Here is a 23,216-nt window from a genome sequence, read left to right on the forward strand (position 1 = left end):
TTTTGAATTTAGTTATATTTAGTCTTCTAGTTCCGGTAGTCTAATAATAATCACAATGAGGTCATATCATGCTTTTCGGGGAATATTTCTTTCATCAACATTCTCTTAGTTTAGCTTTAAATGTATTTGCTTTAAACGTGAATTTCTTGAGCTATATTTGTAACTTGCTGAAGTTTCTTTATAGTTAAGTATGAACTTAAAGGAAATGTAGATGCTTATTGGATTTTTTATCATTATAAGACCATTAATCACTTAGTTGAATTGGATAATTCAGGCATTGAAGGTTCGAATAAGCCACGACATTTTGGTTGGCAAAAAGTTTTAATTGAGAGCTAATAAAAATTCATAAGCTAGCCTACTTTTCATAACTAATGGATTTCATTTCTTTCACAATAATTCCATAATTCACGACCTTACATTAATCTCAAATATAGCAAAGAAACAAATCATGAATACGTTAGTATGCTTTTAGGCACACGCTTAATTAATCAAATTATTGTGATTATGTATACGTTCGCGTGACATAATTATAATTTTTAAAATTAAAACCACGGTACGCGTATTATTATTAATTGTGTATACGTACGCGTGACATGATTTTGACACACCAAAAAATAAAACGAATACACACGTGATTCGTTTCAAGATAATTTCATATTTGTGATAACCGAGTAATTAAAAGCCGTAAAAATGGAAATGTACATCAAGTTCTTGAAACATGTAAGATATCTAAATTAATCGAGCCAAGTATAAATTGCAAAGCGACCGTGCTAGAACCACGGAACTCGGGAGTACCTTACACCTTCTGGGTTAATAGAATTCCTTACCCGGTCTTCTGTGTTTCGCGGACCATAATTCAGAATTAAAACTTCCCTTGATTAGGGTTTAAACGAAATGGTGAGTTGGAACACCAAAATTAAATAATTGCAAGTGACGACTCTTTAAATAATAAAATCAATCATTTTTCAAATAATATCATTTTAATTGGAAAAACTCCTTTCTTTCCGCAATCACCCGAAAAAAAGGAGGTGTGACAAGCTGTAGAGAGTGACCAGTTCTTCTGAAACTCTTTGACAGCTGCTTTTAATCTTCATTTGACATGGACCTGTCAGCCCGTCATACCCTACAATGGTCAGCCCGAAAAGTAGTCTCTCTGTGATGGTTTATATTTTGACTAGGTTTTAAATACTTGGGAAATGTGGCTATCTTTTAAACAGAAGCACGAAAAATGATTACAGGGGCAAATCGCCTTACATACTAGTATGCTCAACTCAAGGAGAAGCTAGTCCGATCGTGAGAAAGGCCCAAAAATTCGACTATGTATTCAAGTTGTAACAACAATCAAACACTGGACTAATGTGCTATTTTCGCAATTTCAGAGAGCCGAAACTTGTTATAAATAATATAAAAAGCAAGTATTTTTCGGACCAGAGCATCTTCAGCTGCCATGGCGACTGTACGAATGATAGGTGATGTACTACATCTGTTTTCCCCGTCAATTTGTCGTAATCAATATACTCTCCTTATCTAACTAGATTTCTTTTTTGAGCAGACATAGCCGTAAATTTTACTGGTGAGTCTGCCACATATTTCCAAGATGCAGTCAAGTTTTTGTTTTCTTTGTCTTAATTCTAAGAAACCCCCACAAATTCAGATAGCATGTTCAAAGGGATATACAATGGGAAGCAATATCATATGGGGGACATTCAAGCTGTGTTGAAGAGGGCGTGGAGCGCTGGAGTTGATCGCATAATTGTAAATCCTTCCCACTTTCTCTTTATTATTTATATGTCATTGTTTTGCATTTCAAAATTCATGTTATGATTATTGATTGGATTTGTTTGAATATTGTTGCATAAAGAATGTGGAGTTTTTTCTACAATTCTTTTACCAAGTTTTGTTTTTTTGGATTGCTTCACTAATTGCACATAAAGTTTCACACTTCTAATTTAAAATTTGTCTAACAATTCTGATGTGTGAAAACCCAATTGATTCACCACTTAAAAGTGTACTAAAAGGAATATTTCATTGCAAAATCATGTTTCTTAGTTTAGTGCCACATGGAAAAGAGAAAATAGGAGGATGTTTAACTTAACACGTAATTTGTTGGTATTTATGTTGTCGACCCTTAGCATCCATTTTCCTTTTTGTTTTGTTACTTCAGTCATTGACTTTGCACTGATGTAGTTAGAGGAATATATCAGCAGTAATATTGTATACGGTCAAAACCGATTTGAGTCAGTCGTACGGACTGATCGAGACGATAAGGTTTCGATCAAAGGATATCTGCATGACAAGCTCGGTCAAGGTCCGAAGTAAGGGCGGCGAGCTTCGAGCTCTAAGACCGATCAATGACAAGCTCAATATCATTATCGAGCTCATATCCAAATCGAACTACGAGGCAAAGCGGAGATTATCGAAGATGCATGGACCGACCAACACTCACCCCGAATACCGAGACCCCAAGTCAGAATCGAGCTCGGACCAAGGCCGAGGGTTCGATCCAACATCGAGCTCGCAGACTAGGGCCGTTGCAACCGCACTATGGGAGAGAATCTTGGCGGAAATCGAGGAAAAGACAATACATCATGGGCTCTCCACTACGTATTTTTTATTATATATAAAGTAGGATCCCTCTACTATAAGAGGGACATGGATTGTAAGCAAGCAGGCGACACGGTAACAAAAGATCACTTCTCATATTGAAAGATATCCCCTTGTGCTTGTTTTACTTTATCTTATTCATTCTTTTTGCTCACTATTTTCATTCTCATAGTCAAGAATACACATATTTCTATTTCTCTACACGATTTATATCAAATTGTATCGTATATCCTTAGAACCATACACAAATCTAACGTTATCCGATTTTTCGGGTAAACAGTTTGGCGCCCACCATGGGGCTAAGGGTAATAGTGGTTGTTTGATACAAATCTGCAATACACACCAGTTTACAACTTCAGATCAACAATGGCAAACCCTCGATTGATGGCTATACCTATCGACCACGAAGCCGGCCTTCAAGATGAAACCAACGACTTGACACCCAGGGCCGGAAGGTGAATTAACGATGTCACCGAAGCTCGAGTCGAAGTACCGCCAGATGTCAATTCACAAGTGGCTCTTAAGGCGAACCAACGTTCCGAACCGGAAAAAAACATTCAGGGCGGTGCTCGATCCGTAGCTCGAGACACCCATAACGTGGAGGAGATCGGAATCAGCTTACAGATGATCTTTGAGATGTTACAAGCCCAGCAAATAGCGATAGCTCAGTTGTAGAGCCAAACTCAGGAACGAAGCAGGCCGGAGCCCAATCCGCTTCGAGAAATCACCCACAGAACGGAACCAGCCATAATGAAGTCAAATGAGCCAGAATCGGGGACTACTCCTGAAATTACTAAATTGCTCGAGGAACTCACAAAACGAGTCGAAGCCAACGATAAAAAAGTAGAAACATATAATTCCAAGGTCGATCAGATCCCGGGAGCTCCACCAATGATAAAAGGGCTAGATTCGAAAAAATTCATTCAAAAGCCTTTTTCCTCGAGTGCAGCCCCAAAACCAATCCCCAAAAAATTCCGTATGCCCGAAATACCCAAATATAACGGAACGACCGACCCCAACGAGCACATCACTTCTTACACGTGTGCCATCAAAGGCAATGATTTGGAAGATGATGAGATCGAATCTGTATTATTGAAAAAATTAGGTAAAACCCTGTCAAAGGGGGCAATGGTATGGTATCATAATTTACCATCTAACTCTATTGATTCTTTTGCTATGCTTGCAGATTGCTTCGTAAAAGCACATACCGGAGCCATAAAGGTCGAAACCAGAAAGTCGGACCTGTTCAAGGTAATACAAAAGGATAACGAGATGCTAAGGGAGTTCGTAGCTCGTTTTCAAATGGAACGAATGGATCTGCCACCAGTCACAGACGATTGGGCTATTCAAGCTTTCACTCAAGGTCTAAACGAGCGGAGCTCGATGGCTTTACGGCGGCTGAAGCAAAATCTGATCGAGTACCCAGCTATTACTTGGACCGATATGCACAATCGATATCAATCCAAAATAAGAGTCGAAGATGACCAGTAGATTTCTAGGTCCGTTATGAAAAAGCAAAAGTCGACCAGAGATCGATACCAGCCATATAGCGGAAACGATACTACTGCTGAGTATACGAGGCCTCTTTAAAATCAACATCGTATACTAGGGGGCTTTATCATTGAACGCATCTGTGATGATTATCAAGTTCGGTGCAAAGGAAGTTACTTCGTTATTTTATGACAAATAGTGTCTCAACAGGAAACGTTGTAAGAGCCAAATGGTCAAAACGAACCATGCTTATGTAGTTGGCCCGAGCCCTGACGCAAAACATGAACCCATGTATAATGATTTGCAAAGAAAGCCCTCTTCTTTACCGATATTCTATGTTCAAGATTTATTATGCAAACAGGATCGAGTTCGAGCAAGCGCTCACCCGATCATTACGCCTACGGGCTACATTATTTCGAGTTCGAATCATTCACTCGACTACTAAGCCTACGGGCTATATTATTTCGAGTTCGAATCATTCACTCGACTACTAAAGCCTACGGGCTACTTTTATTTCGAGTTCGAGCACGCACTCACTCGATCATTACGCCTACGGGCTACTTTATTTCTAGTTCGAATCATTCACTCGACTACTAAATCCTACATGCTACTTTTATTTCGAGTTCGAGCAAGCACTCACTCGATCATTACGCCTACGGGCTACTTTTATTTCGAGTTCGAGCAAGCACTCACTCGATCATTACGCTTACGGGTTACTTTATTTCGAGTTCGAATCATTCACTCGACTACTAAAGCCTACGGGCTATTTTTATTTCGAATTCGAGCAAGCACTCACTTGATCATTACGCCTACGGGCTACTTTATTTCGAGTTCGAATCATTCACTCAACTACTAAAGCCTACGGGCTACTTTTATTTCGAGTTCGAGCAAGCACTCACTCGATCATTACGCCTACGGGCTACATTATTTCGAGTTCGAATCATTCACTCGACTACTAAAGCCTACGCGCTACTTTTATTTCGAGTTCGAGCAAGCACTCACTCGATCATTACGCTTACGGGCTACTTTATTTCGAGTTCGAATCATTCACTCGACTACTAAAGCGTACGGGTCACTTTTATTTCGAGTTCGAGCAAGCACTCACTCGATCATTACGCCTACGGGCTACATTATTTCGAGTTCGAATCATTCACTCGATTACTAAGCCTACGGGCTACTTTGATCATTACGCCTACGTGCTACTTTATTTCGAGTTCGAATCATTCACTAGACTACTAAAGCCTACAGGCTACTTTTATTTCGAATTCGAATCATTCACTCGACTACTAAGTCTACGGGCTACTTTGACTATTACGCCTACGGGCTACTTTATTTCGAGTTCGAATCATTCACTCGACTACTAAAGCCTACGGGCTACTTTTATTTCGAGTTCGAGCAAGCACTCACTCGATCATTACGCCTACAAGCTACTTTTATTTCGAGTTCGAGCAAGCACTCACTCGATTATTACGCCTACGGGCTACTTTTATTTCGAGTTCGAGCAAGCACTCACTCGATCATTACGCCTACGGGCTACATTGCATCGAGTTCGAATCATTCACTCTACTGCTAAGCCTACGAGCTACTTTTATTTCGAGTTCGAGCAAGCACTCACTCGACCACTAAGCCTACGGGCTACTTCGACCATTCCGCCTACGGGCTGCATTGCATCGAGTTCGAATCATTCACTCTATTACTAAGCCTGCGGGCTACTTTTAATTCGATTTCGAGAAAAACTACTCATTTTTTCGAATTAAAACGAACACTTGACTATTTAAGCTGAAGGATGTTCGAGCCCGATAAAGCGAAGGGGACTACCCACAAGGCCCGAAGGCAACAAAGATTTAAATTCAAACTATCTATTTAGTTTGAAAGGCTATTTTTCTTCAAAAAGAAGAAAGATTTATATTTACAATTTTTTTGTACAGAGGCGGCTACTCTTCCAAAAGGAAGTTCTTTATACAAAAACTGAAAGCGGTATCAAAAGAACGCAGCGATCGACCTAAGGCCCTAAATGACTCAATCTTCATCGGAGGCCGTATTCTCGGCATCGTCCTCGTCTTCAGACTCCCCCGAGTCATCGGAGTCCTCCTCAGGAAAGGCCAACCTCCGAGTTTTGTTCTCCTCCGCCCTGGCGACTTCAATCTCGGCCCCAACATCGAAGCTCTGAGCTCTGACCTCCTCGAGAGCCTCTCTCCGAGCCTGCCACTTTGCATGTTCGACCATGCTCGCAGCTTTGGCTTGATTAACCTCGGCATCGATCCTGAACTGAGCTACTTTGGCATCAGCTCTTTTGTTGGCCTCGACCACTTCAGATCTGGCCACTTCGAGTTCTTTGGCTAAATATGCTTTATCTAAACTGGCCAAATCCAACCGATGTTGAAGCTCTTTCATCTTTTCGATCAGCCTCAAAGCATTTTCTTTCGCAGATCGAAGTTAGGCATCTGACAGCTCCAACTGAGCTTCGACGACTTCCTTTTTCGAGGCAAGGTTATCCATATACTTTTTAAATTCTTCTGCCTCAGCCAGTAGTGCATCTACCTGTGAGTTAAGCCGTCCAATCTGCTCGATCCTCTGTCGAACCTGCAGAATCGGATAGTTAGTGGTTATCTCTTTTTCATCTTCACTATCATGGAACATTCGGAATACCTGCTCAGCCATCTCCTCATGCTCTTCCCGAGCCGCTATCTGCTCGAAGTTTTTCACTAAGAAGCTTGTACGAGTCACTCTTCTCAGAGAGGCTCCGAACCTCAGCGTCATGCTCCTCCCTGATTCGAATAAAGGCTTCGTGATGCAATACCGAAGCCTGCAAACAAAAGGAGAAACATTAGAATTACCTGCAACTCTGTGTAAAAAAAGCGGCAAAAACGCCATCAGCGTTACTCGATTCAAAGCATGTTGGGCCTCGTTGAAGAGATAGGCAGGCCCACCGCATTCATCACTGATTGATCTTCTTCGGTCACCAAGGACCGAAGGTAACTGGCAATCCCCATAGGGGAAGAAACAATTCGGGTATCGGTAGGAACGAAGAGCACTATCTTCCGCCTTCGGTCGGGATTGATACTCGGGGCCGGAAATCGGTCCACCAGTTTATGGATCGATGAAAACGTCAGTACATATCTGATCGAGCTGTTGGAAAATCATATCGTTTCTCGCCACATCCTTTTCCGAGAAACGAGGGGACTATCTGTATACGGTCAAAACCGATTTGAGTCAGTCGTACGGACTGATCGAGACGATAAGGTTTCGATCAAAGGGTATCTGCATGACAAGCTCGGTCAAGGTCCGAAGTAAGGGCGGCGAGCTTCGAGCTCGAAGACCGATCAATGACAAGCTCGATATCATTATCGAGCCCATATCCAAATCGAACTACGAGGCAAAGCGGAGATTATCGAAGATGCATGGACCGACCAACACTCGCCCCGAATACCGAGACCCCAAGTCAGAATCGAGCTCGGACCAAGGCCGAGGGTTCGATCCAACATCGAGCTCGCAGACTAGGGCCGTTGCAACCGCACTATGAGAGAGAATCTTGGCGGAAATCGAGAAAAAGACAATACATCATGAGCTCTCCACTACGTATTTTTTATTATATATAAAGTAGGATCCCTCTACTATAAGAGGGACATGGATTGTAAGCAAGCAGGCGACACAGTAACAAAAGATCACTTCTCATATTGAAAGATATCCCCTTGTGCTTGTTTTACTTTATCTTATTCATTCTTTTTGCTCACTATTTTCATTCTCATAGTCAAGAATACACATATTTCTATTTCTCTACACGATTTATATCAAATTGTATCGCATATCCTTAGAACCATACACAAATCTAACGTTATCCAATTTTTCGGGTAAACAAATATCTTTCGATTTAACTTTTTGTCCACATGATTAACACCAAGTCCTAATAAACCTAATTGTTGTTCATATAGAGATTTGAGTATTAAAGCATTTTCTCCAATGAGCTTATACTAGTACTAGAAATCTCTTTTTTCGATATTAGCGAGGAAGATTAATTACTGGACTTGTTCTACAACAACTATGTCTCAATCCCCAGCTAGTTGGAGGATCATCTGTATAAATCTTCATTAACCATGTTGCTCCATTTAGACCCGTATCAATCAAATATTTGAAGATATATGTTCTATAGCAATAGAGATTCTCTAAGTTTTTTATTGGCATACAAATCCCTAGCAAGACTAAAATATTCCTAGAAAACTAAACCTTAATCTCAATTAATTGGTATCACCTTTATGGGTCTTTTTCTTCCACTCGTGACATATTTTGTGCTAAGTTTGCATGGATTGCGGCATATTGTAGGTCCTTCGATATAATTACCTTCACGTGATTTTTGACCTATCTTATCCCTTTTTAACACCTTTGAACACCATGGTTTTACACTTACAGATTGGTGTGTCTGGAGGGCGAGACATGATCAAACTATCTGAAGTGACTCTGATTCATTTTATCCTCTATGTGTGCTACCTATACCTTTCTACGAAATGTGATCATTCTAATTTTGTCTAATCTTGCATCATCGCACATCCATACAACATTGACATTTTTGCAACACTCATCTTGTGGATATGTTGGATGTAGACAGAATGATAAAAAAACTATATTTCTTTCCTTTTAATTAACATCATGTTCTCTCTTTTATTATCTGGCATCAAATGGTAAGTTTGTTATTAGCTCCATCAAAGACGAGAAAAACAGAGTTTTGATGAAATAGGTACAGATTAGATGAAAATAGTAGAGATACTTCCATAAACTCTTGAATGAAGAGGGGGACATGAACATTGTAATGGGTGATTTTGAGTACTCCGAGAATCGTCGAGATTTTGGGTATTGTAGGCGCATAAAAGTTGAGGAGGTCGATGGGGCTATGCATAAGATGAGCAGGGGAAGAGCGATTGTGCCAACAAAATCTCGATGGAATTCTAGAAGAACGCGGGTAGGACAGGCTTGGAGTGGATCACTGAGTTGTTTAATGTCATTTTTAGGATGAAGAAGATGCCCGACGAATGGAGATGGAGTACGATTATTCCGTTGTACAAGAACAAGGGTGATATCCGAAATTGCAACAACTATAGGGGTGTTAGCTGCTAAGCCATACTATGATAGTTTGGGAGAGGGTGGTAGAAGTGAGAGCAATGAGGGGTGTGTCTATTTTTGAGAACCAGCTCAGATTCATGCCGGATCGTTCGACTACAGAAACCATTCACCTTGTAAGGAGATTGGCCGAGCAATATAGGGAGAGGAAGAAGGACTTGTATATAGTGTTCATTGACCTAGAAAAAACATACAACCTAGTCTCAAGAGAGATTCTATTGAGATGTTTGGAGGCTAGAGGTATGTCTGTAGCCTATACTAGGGTGATTAAGGACATGTATGATGGAGCTAAAACTCGGGTAAGGACAGTGGGATGAGACTCGGAACACTTTCCGGTTGTGGTGGGGTTGAATCAGGGATCAACTCTTAGTCCGTTTTAATTTGCCTTCGCAACGGACGCACTAACGTGCCACATTCAAGGGAAGGCGCTATCAGGGGCGGATTTAGGGGGGCAGAAGGGCAGATTTGAACCCCCTTGACACAACCCAAAAGTGTAGCTTAGTGGTCAAGGGGGTTCAAAATCTTTGAAAGTTCATAGGTTCAATTCCCACTAGCTATAATTTTTTTTTTCTTGAACCCCCTTCGCAGAGATCCTGCCTCTGCCACTGGGTGCCATGGTGTATGTTATTTGCAGATGACATAGTTATGATTGACGAGACGCGAGATAATGTTAATGAGAGACTGGAGGTTTGGAGACACACCTTAGAGTCTAAAGATTTTAAATTAAGCAGGACCAAGTAAGAATACTTGGAGTGCAAGTTCAAGCTTTCAACGACGTGACCCGGGAAGTAGACATGGACGTGAGGTTTGATATATAAGTCATCCCAAGAGAGGAAATTTCAAGTACCTTGGGTTAGTAATTCAAGGAAATTGATGAGGATTTTTCACATCCTATTGGAATGGGGTGGATGAAATGGAGGCTCGCGTCCGGTGTCTTGTGTGATAATAATGTGTCACTAAAACTTAAAGGTAAGTTCTACAGAATGGTGGTTAGACCAACTATGTTGTATGGGACAAAGTGTTGGCCAGTCAAGAATTTTCTAGATGATGAAAGTAGCTGAAATGAGGATGTTGAAATAGATGTGCAGGCATACCAGGTTAGATAAGATTAAGAATGAAGATATTTTGGAAAAGGTGGGAGTGGTCCCCTGTGGAGGACAAGATGCGGGAAGAGAGGCTAAGATGGTTCGGGCAAAGAAGCCCCAGTTAGGAAGTGTGAGATGCTGGCCTTGGTGGGTACGAGGAGAGGTAGAGGAAGGCCAAAGAAGTATTGGGGATAGGTGATAAGGTAGGACATGGCACTGCTTTAGCTTACCGAGGACATGACTCTTGATAGGAGGGTATGGATGTCGAGAATTAGGGTAGAAGGTTAGTAGATAGTCGAGCATTTTTTCTCCCATACCAGTAGTATTAGCTTTCGTCTGGTATCTTTCTTAGTCTTAGATTGCTATTATTACCTGCTGTTTTCTTACTATCTTTCGCTTCGATTTCTTAGTATCTTATTGTTGTTACTGCTTCTTTTTATCTTTTCTTGAGTCAAGGGTCTATTGGAAACAACCTCTCTACCTTTCCAGGTAGGGGTAAAGTCTACATACACACACCCTCCCCAGACCGTGGGATTTCACTGGGTTTGTTTTTGTTGTTGCTGGAGAAATTTATTGAGAAAAATCTTTTATTTTATTGATTAAAGAAATGTTCCCTGCTCTAAGAGTATTTTTTCGCTTTAAATGTTTCTTCCAGGTAACTGGTGGCTCTCTTGAAGAATCAAAGGAAGCTCTTGCAATCGCGGAAACAGATGGTTGTCCATATGTTCCTTATTCAGCCAGTTTACTTTGCCTAGTGTTCTTTGTTTTCAGCGAGTTGGCTTCTCAAATATATGGGCACATTTGACCTTCAGAACTAACTCTTTTTGCAGCAAGACTTTTCTGTACTGTGGGTGTGCACCCTACAAGATGCAAAGTGGGTTTGACTCTTGATATTATCTAATGGCCTACGAAAAATACCTACCCGTTCATATATGTTGGATGCATTTGTCATTTTCTTCTTCTGTGCTCAATCAGGAATTTGAAGACAGTGGGGATCCAGAAAAGCATTTGCAGGATCTTCTGACATTGGCTAAAGAGGGAATAGAAAAAGGAAAAGTACGTTCAATTTCGCTATCTATAAGGTTATGGATTCATTCAATTTACACCTTCTTAGTAAATGCTCTTTCAATTTAGCAAATTTTGGCAAGCTTTAAATATTATACTCTCTAATGTGTGAACTCTGAGCAGCTTAAGCTCCTGGTTAACTGGTCATGTTGTTAATTGCTCCAAACTTTTCAACAAGGATTTTCTCCGAAAATGGCATTAGTATAACCAAAATAATACTGAATCATTTGCACACTTTTAAGATGTGAAATTTTGATCAATTTAAGCTCATCCTTTAACTGATTTGAGGTTTTAGTAGCCTGCAAATCACAGAAGGAAAAGATTTTCCCCAAGAAGAGCTTCAAGAAATTAAAGAATTGGATAATCTCATAAGGGCCTAACACATTTGGAGATGAACTTTCTCTAACTTCCTAATATTGTGCTAGTGAAGAAGGTGATCAAATAGTGAAGGCTGTAAGTAGTTTTTTAGACAAAGATTTGCTTATAAGATGCACATTTGTATATGATCTGCATTCTGATAATATAGCTCGGTCGCTCATCATGTGATTCATTCCTTTTCCCTCGTGAAAATACACTTCTGAATGAATCTTTATATTTATTGGCTAGCAAGTTTGGAGCTATTTCAATTCTGACTTGTCTCCCTGGTGCCTAAAAGTTGAAATAAATAATGCTAGTATATTTTTATTTATTTACTTTGCTGACGACAAAATTCATTTCAAACAAGGTGGTTGCGATTGGCGAATGTGGGTTGGACTATGATAGACTTCACTTTTGTCCATCTGATATTCAAAAGAAGTATGTATCTGCTTCACATAACCCCCTATGAGTTCTTCCTTCATCCTTAATTGGCCCGCATTAACACACAACACTCACTCTCTCTCCCCCTCCCTCCCTCACTCCCTCCCTCACACCCCCAAGCAAAACCAAGAGGCCCAATGCCCCCTGCCACCAAACCCTCTTTCTGGTGACATTTACTCATGTACCTTTTCTCCGGAGGAATTATTTCTTGTTCCTCCACTGGTAGTCTAGGTGCACCGGGATCTAGAGGGCACCTTTTTGTGACTATAGTTCTGTAGGCTTGCCTTGTTTCCACTTTGCTAATGTGGTCTTGCTTTCTCTTTCAATGTTTTGAAATATAGGTACTTTGAGAAGCAGTTTGAGTTAGCATATAGAATGAAACTGCCAATGTTTCTTCACATGCGAGCAGCTGCTCAGGATTTTCGCGACATTCTTGAGCGAAATAAGGATCGGTAAAATTTTTGTACTTGTAGGAGATAGCACGGATTGGCTTGTTTCTAATTTTCACCGTGTAATCCCCATCAGTATGAGAATACTGGAAAGATCAAGTTAATTTTATCTAAGAACTTCTTACAGTATGTAGTGGTTAGATTTTCCATAGGCCAGCTTAAAAGTGGAAAGAATAAATAAAGTAATAAACCACATGATTTCACCACTATGTTTGACTCTTATATCTCACTGCTTTTGGGATGAAGCCATACCCTAATGCTAGAAGGCTCCTGCCTAAGCAAGTTCAGGAAAAAGCAGATGTAGACAGCCTTACCTTCCAAGTCAGAAAATTTTATGGGGCCAGCTTATGCCGAGATTTGCTATTGCAAGAATACTGACGTAACTTAAAAGGCTGTTTTTCTGACTATCTGTCTTATGGAATTGATGCAGTATCCTACTTTTGTTTAATTAAGTGACATTAGGCAACATTATCATGGTTAGCGTAACGCTTTGCATTCATAATTGCAGTTTTATATATGATGTTCTGATAAACCAGTTGTGTTGAACAGGTTTGTTGCTGGTGTTGCACACTCTTTCACTGGAAGTGCTGAAGATCGTGATAAACTTCTTTCATTTAGTAATGTTTTTATAGGTGAAATCTCCAGTCTATTATGTTCAATATTGTAATTTAGAAGCTGTCATGTTCATGTGTTTTCCATCAGGTATTTGAGATTGCTAGACTCTGATTTACTTATATCTGTTCATGTCTCTCTGTTTGAACTACTAATTAGGTGTAAATGGTTGCTCTCTCAAGACAGCTGAGAACCTTGAAGTCGTAAAGGGTATACCAGTTGAGCGAATGATGATTGAAACGGATTCACCATACTGTGATATCAAGAATTCACATGCTGGGATACATTTTGTGAAATCCTCATGGCCTTCAAAGAAAAAGGAGAGGCATGATCAAGAATGCCTTGTCAAAGGTCGCAATGAGCCTTGCTTAGTTCGGTAAGTGTCATAGCATTTTTCTTGCTTAGTGATATGATTTTTTTTCCATTTTGTCTTTATAGACATCATTTCAAGCAGTGGTCATGAGATTGAAGCTGATTGAAAATATCCTTATTCCTTATATTATTCAATTGATTTTCTTTATAGGATACCAGTGTTTTGTACCCTTCCTTTCTCCATTAAATACATTTTTATATGTTAGCGAATAGCGATTACTTGCAATACTTTTTTTTTCATAGGAAAAAGTAACTTTAGAGTTGGCAAAGGATACAAACTTGGAGGAAACAGAGAAGCTAGAAGAACTATCATTGCTACACATACCCACTGAACTTCAAATTGGCAAGTGCCACTCTCCACCAAGAATAAAAAAAGAATAAAAGGAAAATAGAAAAAGAGAAAAAACCCAAAGATTGTCTTTGAAAATCTTAACCTTGTTTATTAAGTTATCTATTCATCCGGGATACTTTAGCTTTCTTGAAGTTTGTCTTTCTATTATGATCTGTACAACACGAACACTTCCAAAATTGTCTTGCCTGTTTTGAACTTTTTAGTGTTTCTCTATAATAAGTGGTTGTTTGCTTCAAGGACAAGGTGTGGTCGGGGGATTAAAAGTTGGGCGACCTTTTGTCCATATGGGATTAGTTAATCCCCTGTGTGTGTGTGTGTCTGTTGGGGGTTGTTTGGGGGGTGGGGGTGGGGTTGAGATAAAAATTAGGGTTAAAGGCTTATCCCCCTTTTACTTTGTTCTGTGTTCTTCTAATTCTCTCCGAATGCTTTTGAGTGGGGGTATCAAAGGAATTACTTATATAATTTCTTTCTGTTGTGGGATATTTACCCCTATTTTATGCCTTGGCAATGTAGTAGTGCTTCTAGCTGCATATGATTCTCCGTATCTCGAGTTTAATCTTGATTTATTGAATAATATCAGCTCCCTTCTTCCAGGCAAGTACTTGAAGTTGTTGCAGGCACTAAAGGCATCACTGACATAGACCAACTGGGCAAGACACTGTACCACAATACTTGCAGGTGATTATAACGTTTTCTCTTTGTCACATCTCTATACTCGTACTGCAAGAAAGTAGATGATCTTCTTATACAGAAAGATATGGGAAATGATGGTTCTTTTTCATTTCTGAAGGCAAAATGCCTTTCAGGGTATTCTCATTCTTCTTAATTTTTGGGGCCGAGAAATGCTTTCTTATAATAGAATGTCAAAATTATGGTTCTTTTTAGCTGATTAAAACAAATTCTAAGGATTTATCACGCTAACCCAAACCCTTAGGCATCTCAGAAATTATACATTCCTGCAGGGAGACAGCCTGGGAATTTTCTGCTAGTAGTTCCATGCCTATGCCATTTTTTTTGGGAGGCAAAATTATGTTTTTTCTGTCACTCGTGAAGATTTGAGTTCCTTCGCTTGACCATGAATTTCTTCAGGGTTTTCTTTCCTCATGATTTGGATTCGGCAGCAGAAGCCCTTCTTGCTAGTGGTACGGAAGCTATATGAAAGAGGTCATGAGTTCAAGAGAAAAGGCAGCACTCTGCTAGTCAGAGCGTTTATCCTGTCAAAGTATGAGAATTGTATGCTAGAAAACAAAGGGTGGAAAATACTTAAATTTATGTTTTTCTGTCACTCATATATTATTTTTTGGTAATTTATTTTTCTCATTAATCACCAATGAAAGGCATTACAGTGCATTAGCTAAGCTTAAACGCAGCTTAGCCAAATCAGAAAGAGCAGTAAACAAAAAATTCCCTACTTCCTATACATCTTGCTATCTACGCTTCTAATTATTACATGTTTAAAAGTGAAGCTGCTGTAACCACCCTTTCACAATCCCTTCAGCTCTTTGGTTGCATACACATACAATCTCACGTGCTACACTTTCATAGCCCCGTGCAGTCCCTTCAAATACCCTGTTGTTTCTCTCCCTACACAAGGCATAGATAGCTTCTGTATATAGCATTTTTAGCCCTCTTGCCTGCTTTGATTTGCCTTTTGTTTGTTTGATGATCCACTGTATAAATTGCACCCAAGTGTTGAGTGTAGCAGGTTGGATCTGTAGCCATAAAAACAATCGCCCCCACTGTTGTTGTGCATATCCACACTCCACAAGAGATGGTCTCTGGTCTCATTCTCCACTCGATAAAACACACAGATGGGGTTAACATTGAGCCCCCACTTTAGCAATCTGTCCACAGTTAGCATCCTTCCATGATTGTGAATCCACATTGTAATTATGGCTTTTGGTCGAGCAGTGTTTTGGTACATCAGCCTTCTCCATTGTATCTTTGGATAAGGTGGTATCATTTGTAAGTAAATCTGCTTGATCACATTTTCCTACTCAGTTAAAGGTTTGCTCAGTTGTGTAATAATCTCCCTGGCTCCTAGAATTTTCCTTACCATCCAGCTTGCACTTTGTGGTATGCCCATGCTATCTATATTTTGCCCTTTGATGTAATACGTTTTTGGCTAAGATCCCAATATGTCTTTGCAATTGCTGCCTTATTCCATATCTGTAGGTTGTGTCGATTGAGTCCACATGCTGCTTTAGGTTGACATATCTTCTCCCAGGCAATTAATGCTTTCCTATGTGATCTCATTCCTCCCCGACCACATATAGCTTCTGCAATAAGCTTCTATTAGTTTTGTGACTTTAACTGGTAATGTGAAGATTTGGGACCAATATGATTGCATGCCAAAAATCACTGATTGCACCAGCTGAATTCTTCTGGCATATGACAGCTTTTTTGTAGTCCAAGATGTAATCTTAGACACTATTCTCCCAATAAGCGGCTGCCATTGCACCACAGTCAACTTCTTTGTGTCAAGTGGAACTCCTAGATATTTAAAAGGCAGTTTTCCTAAACTGTGGCCCAGCAGTTGTATTATTTCAGCCTTCTCCTTAGTGTTGATGCCTCCACAATACACTATACTCTTAGCCATATTAGCCTTCATCCCTGATGCTTCTGAGAAAGTTGCAAAACAAGCTTGCAGTTTTTGAATGGAGTTTTTGTCCCCTCTGGCAAATAACAACAGGTCATCAGCAAAACTCAGGTGAGTAATGCCCAGCTTCCCACATCTTGGGTGAAATTTATAACCTTTCTCCTCCTTCAGTCCATTAAGCAGCCTACTCAAGTATTCCATAGCAATAGCAAAGAGAAAAAGAGATATTGGATCCCCTTGCTTCAGGCTTCTAGCTGCATTAAAGTGTTCCATAGATTCCCCATTAAGCATAATAGAGTAATTAACTATCTTGACGCAAGTCATTACCCATCCAATAAACTTTTCAGGGAATCCCAATCCTTCCATGATTTGTTATAAGTACACCCATTCCACAGAGTCTATGCTTTTTGTATGTCAACCTTTATCATACACCGGAGAAATGTGCTTTCTGTTGTAAGATTTGACTAGTTCATGAGCCAAAATTATGTTATCTGCTATCCTCCTCCTTGGACTGAATCCTGCCTGAGCCTCAGATATAATGCAATTCATCACTTTCTGTAATCTAACAGCCAGCACTTTAGAAATAAGCTTAGATAGAACAGTGCAACATGCTATGGGCCTATAGTCTTTCACTGTTGCTGGGTTAGGTATCTTTGGTATCAGGGTAAGAGTGGTTCAATTAATTGCCGTGTAGTCTCCCTGTGATGAAGAAGTCTTTAACTGCTTCACATACTTCCTGCTTTACTATATTCCATGACTTCTTGTAAACCACATCATTGAATCCATCTATTCCTGGTACTTTGTCATCTCCTATCGAGCATAACCCCTCATAAACCTCCTCATCTGTTACATTAGCATATAATGCTACTTGTTGTGAGTGTGTCAGACAGGGTGTAGTCTTCATGATTACTCTATTTACTGCTGGCAATTAGACACTAGTCGAGCCCATTAAAGACTTGTAGAAATCCAATATTTCTTTTTTGATATCTCCTATGTTCACTAGCTTCATTCCTTGCAGAGAGTTAATCTCCAGCATTTGCTTGGTCTGCTGCTTATCTTTCATCACAGCTGAGAAGTATTTATTATTTAAGTCCCCAAGCTTTATCCAGTTAGCTCTAGATTTTTGTTGCAAAGCACTTTCTTCAATCATAGACCACTTTTCAAGTTATTGCAAGCATTCCCTCTCCTGTTCAGCTAGGCTATCTGAATAGCGATTGTGCATCCTCCCTTGTATGTCCTTTAAATATTCTTGAGTAATCTTCTCTGATATCCCTTTAAACTCCTCAGAGTTCAACTTTTTAAGATTTGCTTTAAGCTCCTTCATTTTAAGCCATACATTTTTCATTTTCTCTGTTGCTTTATTTCTAGCCCATCCAGCTTCCACTAATTGTTTGAATTGAGTGTGTTCTGCCCATATGTTGAAGAACCTGAATGGAACTTTTATGTTTCTCATGGTGGCTCTCATTTGAATGAGCATAGGTGCATGATCACACATATCTGGCTCACCATATTCTGTACTCAAGTGTCCATAGCTGAGCATCCACTCATCATTAGCTAGTTCTTTTTTCAATCTGCTACATATTCTATCACTGCCCTGTTGTTTAGTTGACCAAGTGTAATAGTCTCCTTTCCATGGTATTTTACTTAGTGAGAGGTTGTGATAGCAATCTGCAAAATCCTTAATTTCCGTGAATGTTACTGGTACTCCATAAAGCCTATCTTGGGGATATAGAATTGCATTGAAATCCCCACATATTAACCATGGCTTGTTAATCCTAGATGCCAGAGTATTTAATTGGGTCCACATAGTCTTCCTTTGTTCAATTGTATTAAAACCATAGACCACTATTACTAAGCAGTCCACTCCATTTTGTTTTCCAATGATATAGCAATGTATACATTGTGCTTGGCTTGCCAATTTCTTGATGCTATATACCCTACTGTCCCACATAACCCAAATTCTCTCATTACTTGCATCACTCTAGTTGTTGATCATACGCCATGTAGGAGCAATTTTTCCAGCAATACATTGTGCATTATTCTCTTTAATTTTAATTTCCACCATCTGCTATTTTTATGTGATTTTCTATGAGGTACTGTTTGATCTCCTTCTGTTTGTACCTCTTATTTATTTCCCTCACATTCCAAATCAACCAAGTCATTGAGTGATGTTTAGTCCTCCTCTTGTATCAGGAGGCATTACATTACCCACTTGCTTCTCATTCATATGAATAACTTGAAAGCCATTCTTTGTTGACACAGCATAAACTCCTTCTGTATTTGCCATTGTCTCTTGCTGCTCCTCACTCCTCTCATTTTTCTCTCCTTCAGTACTTTGGTATTCTGTCCTCCTCTTCCTTGGACTATTTTCTTTACTCTTTGGCTGCAACCACTCTCCTTCTACATCCTTTGCAGTTGCCTTTCCTTTATGTATCTGTGTGTTTTTTGCCCCTGCATCTACTTGTTGGTCAGCCATTCTTATGCTACCTGTAGGTTGTTGCTGTATTACTCCCTTTGCTACCCATGTTTGGACTATTTTTGTTGGCTTCCTTCTCTTTAATGGTTGACCATCTTGCTCAGTTTTTCTTTTCAGACAATCATGCCCAATTTTCAGGCACTCAGTATAAAACTCTGGCTTCCATTCAAATTTCACTGCCTGCTGGAATTGTCTTCCAGATGGATCCATCAGTCACTTCAGTAGGTAAAGTTTTAGTGACATTTACCTCAATCAAAATTCTAGCATAGGAGATTCTCTTTTGATTGGCTGTACAAGCATCAACAAACAATGGGTACCTATGGTACTGGCCATTCTGCTTAGTTCTTTACACAACCCCAACAATTCATAGGGAGTTTAGGAAACTTGACGCATAGTGTCACTTCAGTTAGAACTTCAGCATTGAAGTCGAAGTCTGGGGTCTATTGTTTTATGACAATCGATCTAATGTTAATACTATATGGTCCCCCATAGTTGTTTGAAATTTGACAATGTAATAGCCTTCCTCATGGAGGTATAGTTCTGGTTCAGCAATGTTGTTCCAATTCTGCAACATATATCTCTTCATATAGTTATACCCATGTGCTTCACCAATTACGTATACAATCATTGCTCTTCTCCACTTTTCCGTTTCTATTACGATTTCTGATTTATCTAATTTAGCAACAAATTGACTATTTATCACTTCTGGTGGAATATAAGATAAATTCATATCATTTTTTGCCAGACGATTCCCTACAAATAGTTTTGTCCACGGTGCTGGATCACACTCTTCTTTTCCCAATTTTTACGGTTTGGGTTGTGCTACACCCTCACCATCTCCTGCTGCTTCACTTCGATTAGCTTTCGTTTTTGTTGAAATCAGTTGATCTCCTTTTGAATTTGACTGTCTTTCTCCACTCTTTGTTGTCTCATGGATAATTGCATGATTCCCACTTCGATTCAATTCCCCTCAAGTTATATCACAGGAGTAGGTACCTGAACTCCACTCAGATTCAGATTCTCTCTTGTATTTGATGAACACGCTTGTACATATGATTGAATCCCACTCAGATTCAATTTCTTCGATGCCCCAACACTTATTCCATGTGAGCCCAGATCGATTGACCTAAATTGAAATTGATTCCCAATCGGTGTTACCACTTGTTGGGTATTCCCCTGTTTTAGGGTTTTTGCTATCACTCTCGCACTGACCGAGCTTCCAACAGTCACGCATGGCTATTTTCGAGGTCGTCCTTTCCTCCCTCCCATGGCTATCCACGTTCGACATACGTTAGCTTAACATGCGCCGAGAGCTTTTGAGAGAGAATAACATAAGATTCTACTCATATATTATTATAATGAGTATATTATTGTAATTCACTAGCATGTAGCGAGGTGAGTATTTGTGAGGATGCATTTTGATCTATATATATATATTTGAATCAAAGCTCGAGTTGTGGTTCAATATTTGAAAATAGTAAACAACAGCAATAACCATAACAATAATAACAATAATAATAATAATAATAATAATAATAATAATAATAGTAATTATAATAATGAATTATTTAGCTCATGATATCTATTTTTTGTTGAGATTTTCCGCTCTGTTTATTTTTTCAGTCTACTACTTTCTTTTTGTTCTGGCTTAATATAGTTTTAATCTTCTTCAAGTCTGCATACGGTCGAAATAGATTTTGGCCTTCCTACGTTCGATCGAGTTCGAGAGTTAAAAAGTCGGAATTAGATTTTTGGGAGTGAGCTCCGAAGTCGTTACTAACGAGCCTCGAGCCCAAAGGTCGATCGAGGAGTTGTCTCGATAACGCTATCGAGCCCGTGGCCGAATCGATCCGCAAGGCACTGCTTCGAGGTCGGAAATGCGCGGCGCCCATCTCCAAGGTCGGACTCGAGCCAAGACCGAAAGGCCCAACCCAGTAACGAGCTCGAGCCAGTATCGAGCTCACAGACAAGAGCCGTTGTGACCGCACCAAGAGAGAGAATCTTGGCGGGAATCAAGGAAGAGACAAGTCATCATGGGCCTTCCACTATATATTTTATTTTATTGTTTTTTGTGATAACCCTCTTCTTTAAAAGGGGAAATCCTTGTAAGCTAAGGGCAGAGACAAAAAAAACGAATCACTTCTCAGATTGAAAGATATCCCTTTGCGTTTGCTTTACTTTATCTCATTTATTCTTATTGCCCACTATTTGCATTCTCATAGTCAAGAATATACGTATCTCTATTTCTCTACACGATTTATATCGAATTGTATCGCATATCCTTAGAACCACACACAAAATCTAATGTTATTCGATTTTTCCGGTAAATAATTTGGCGCCCACCGTGGGGCTAAGGGTAACAGTGATCGTTTGATACAAATCTAAAGTACATGCCAGCTTACAACTTCAAATCAGCAATGGCTTTACTTATCGACCACGAAGCCGGCCTTCAAGATGAAACCAACAACTTGGCACCCGGGACCGGAAGGCCAGTCAACGATGGCACCGAGGATGAATCGAAGTACCCGAAATTCAAGCCGAAATACCATTGGATGTCAATTCACAAATAGCTTTAGAGGCGAATCAGCGTTCCGAACCGGAAAGAAGCATTCAGGGCAGTATTCGATCCGTAGCCCGAGACACCCAAAACGCAGGGAAAATCGGGGCCAGCTTACGTATGATCTTCGAGATGCTACAAGCCCAACAAGTAGCGATGGCTTAGTTACAGAGCCAAACTCGCGCACAAAGCAGGCCGGATTCCAATCCACTTCGAGAAGTTACCCCCAGAACAGAGCCCGCCATAGTGAAATCAAACGAACAAGAATCAGGGACTACTCCCGAAATTACTAAATTGTTCAAGGAACGATATTGTTCATTAGGTCAATTTTGATGGCCCAGTAGAATTTTAGGCGATTCGGATCTGGTAGCCCGGATTCATGCAGGTGGGGTGGACTATAGCACACGAAAATTTAGAAATCAGTCAGAATTTTAGTTTTTTGGCCCTAAAATGCCAAAACCTGAGGATTAGTAATGCTGAAGCCATGCCAATTGTTCATTAGGTCAATTTTATGGCCCAGTAAAATTTTAGGCGACTCGGATCCGGTAGCCTAAATTCATGCAGATGGCGTGGACTATATGACACAAAAATTTAGAAATCGTCCCGAATTTCAGTTTTTTCTGCACTAAAATCTCAAAAGCTGAGGAACAGTCATGCAAAAGCCATGCCTATTATTCATTAGGTCATTTTTTATGGCTCCGCAAAATTTTAGGCGATTCAGATCTGGTAGCCCGGATTCATCCAGATGACATCGACTATAGCACACGAATATTTGGAAATCATCCCGAATTTCAGTTTTTTTGCAGTAAAATGCCAAATACTAAGGAACGATCTTGCTGAAGCCATGACTATTATTCATTTGGTCATTTTTAAAGGCCCCACAAAATTTTAGGTGATTCGGATCCGGTAACCCGGAGATGGCCTGGATTATGCACACGAAATTTTAGAAATTGGCTCGAATTCCAATTTTTCTGTCCTAAAATGCCAAAAAACGAGGAACGGTCATGCCGCGAAGCCATAACTATTGTTAATTAGGTCATTTTTGATGACCCCACAAGCTTTTTGGCGCTTCAGATTGGTAGCCCAGATTCATGAAGATGGTCCAAAATATTTTTAGGCGATTCAGGTCCGGTCGCTCGGATGCATGTAGATGGCGTGGGATATAGCACACGCAAATCTGAGAATCGGGCAGAATTTCTGTTTTATGACCCTAAAACACCAAAAAAATGAGGAATGGTCATGGCGGGACGATAACTATTGTTCCTTAGGTCGGTTTTGATGGTCCGACAAATTTTTTGGCGATTCAGGTCCGTTCGCCCGAATGTATACAGATGGCATGGGCTATAGCACACGAAAATCTGGGAATCAGGCGGAATTCCAGTTTTATGGCCCTACAATGCCAAAAAATGAGGAACAATGATAGCGAGGGGATGACTATTGTTCCTTAGGTCATTTTTGATGGTCCGACAAAATTTTAGGCAATTCAAGTCTGGTCGCCATAATACATGCAGATGACGTGGGTTAAAACACACAAAAATATGAGAATCAGACGGAATTACAATTTTATGGCCCTAAAACGCCAAAAAATGAGGAACGGTCATGGCGCGACGATGACTATTGTTCCTTAGGTCATTTTTGATGGTA

At 40.0% G+C, this 23,216-nt stretch overlaps 1 protein-coding gene across 5 annotated transcripts; it reads left to right on the forward strand.

The window, feature by feature from the left end:
* Window positions 1–1,328: 1,328 nt before the first annotated feature.
* On the forward strand, window positions 1,329–15,290 carry LOC104103422 (uncharacterized). 5 transcript variants are annotated; one of them, XM_070187582.1, is made up of 12 exons: window positions 1,329–1,469; window positions 1,553–1,573; window positions 1,655–1,755; window positions 10,948–11,005; window positions 11,123–11,166; window positions 11,268–11,348; window positions 12,082–12,152; window positions 12,497–12,607; window positions 13,154–13,236; window positions 13,376–13,592; window positions 14,521–14,618; window positions 14,903–15,101. In XM_070187582.1, exons 1-11 carry the CDS (start codon window positions 1,448–1,450, stop codon window positions 14,579–14,581), a joined length of 870 nt encoding a protein of 289 aa, XP_070043683.1. In that variant the 5' UTR covers window positions 1,329–1,447; the 3' UTR covers window positions 14,582–14,618; window positions 14,903–15,101. The 5 variants fall into 5 exon arrangements, with proteins under 5 accessions (XP_070043683.1, XP_070043684.1, XP_070043682.1 ...); XM_070187581.1 differs by having other exon boundaries at window positions 1,334–1,469; window positions 15,030–15,290; XM_070187579.1 differs by having other exon boundaries at window positions 1,338–1,469; window positions 14,535–14,618.
* Window positions 15,291–23,216: the final 7,926 nt, after the last annotated feature.

Source organism: Nicotiana tomentosiformis, chromosome 10, assembly GCF_000390325.3.
Source record: "Nicotiana tomentosiformis chromosome 10, ASM39032v3, whole genome shotgun sequence".
In the NCBI taxonomy this organism is placed as follows: Eukaryota; Viridiplantae; Streptophyta; class Magnoliopsida; order Solanales; family Solanaceae; genus Nicotiana; species Nicotiana tomentosiformis.

Coding starts and splice junctions, on each gene's coding strand:
- LOC104103422 (XM_070187579.1), top strand. CDS start 1,448: ATGGCGACTGTACGAATGATAG. Junction 12,153..12,496: donor CCATCTGATATTCAAAAGAA/GTATGTATCTGC, acceptor TTTGAAATATAG/GTACTTTGAGAAGCAGTTTG. Junction 13,593..14,534: donor AATGAGCCTTGCTTAGTTCG/GTAAGTGTCATA, acceptor CCCTTCTTCCAG/GCAAGTACTTGAAGTTGTTG.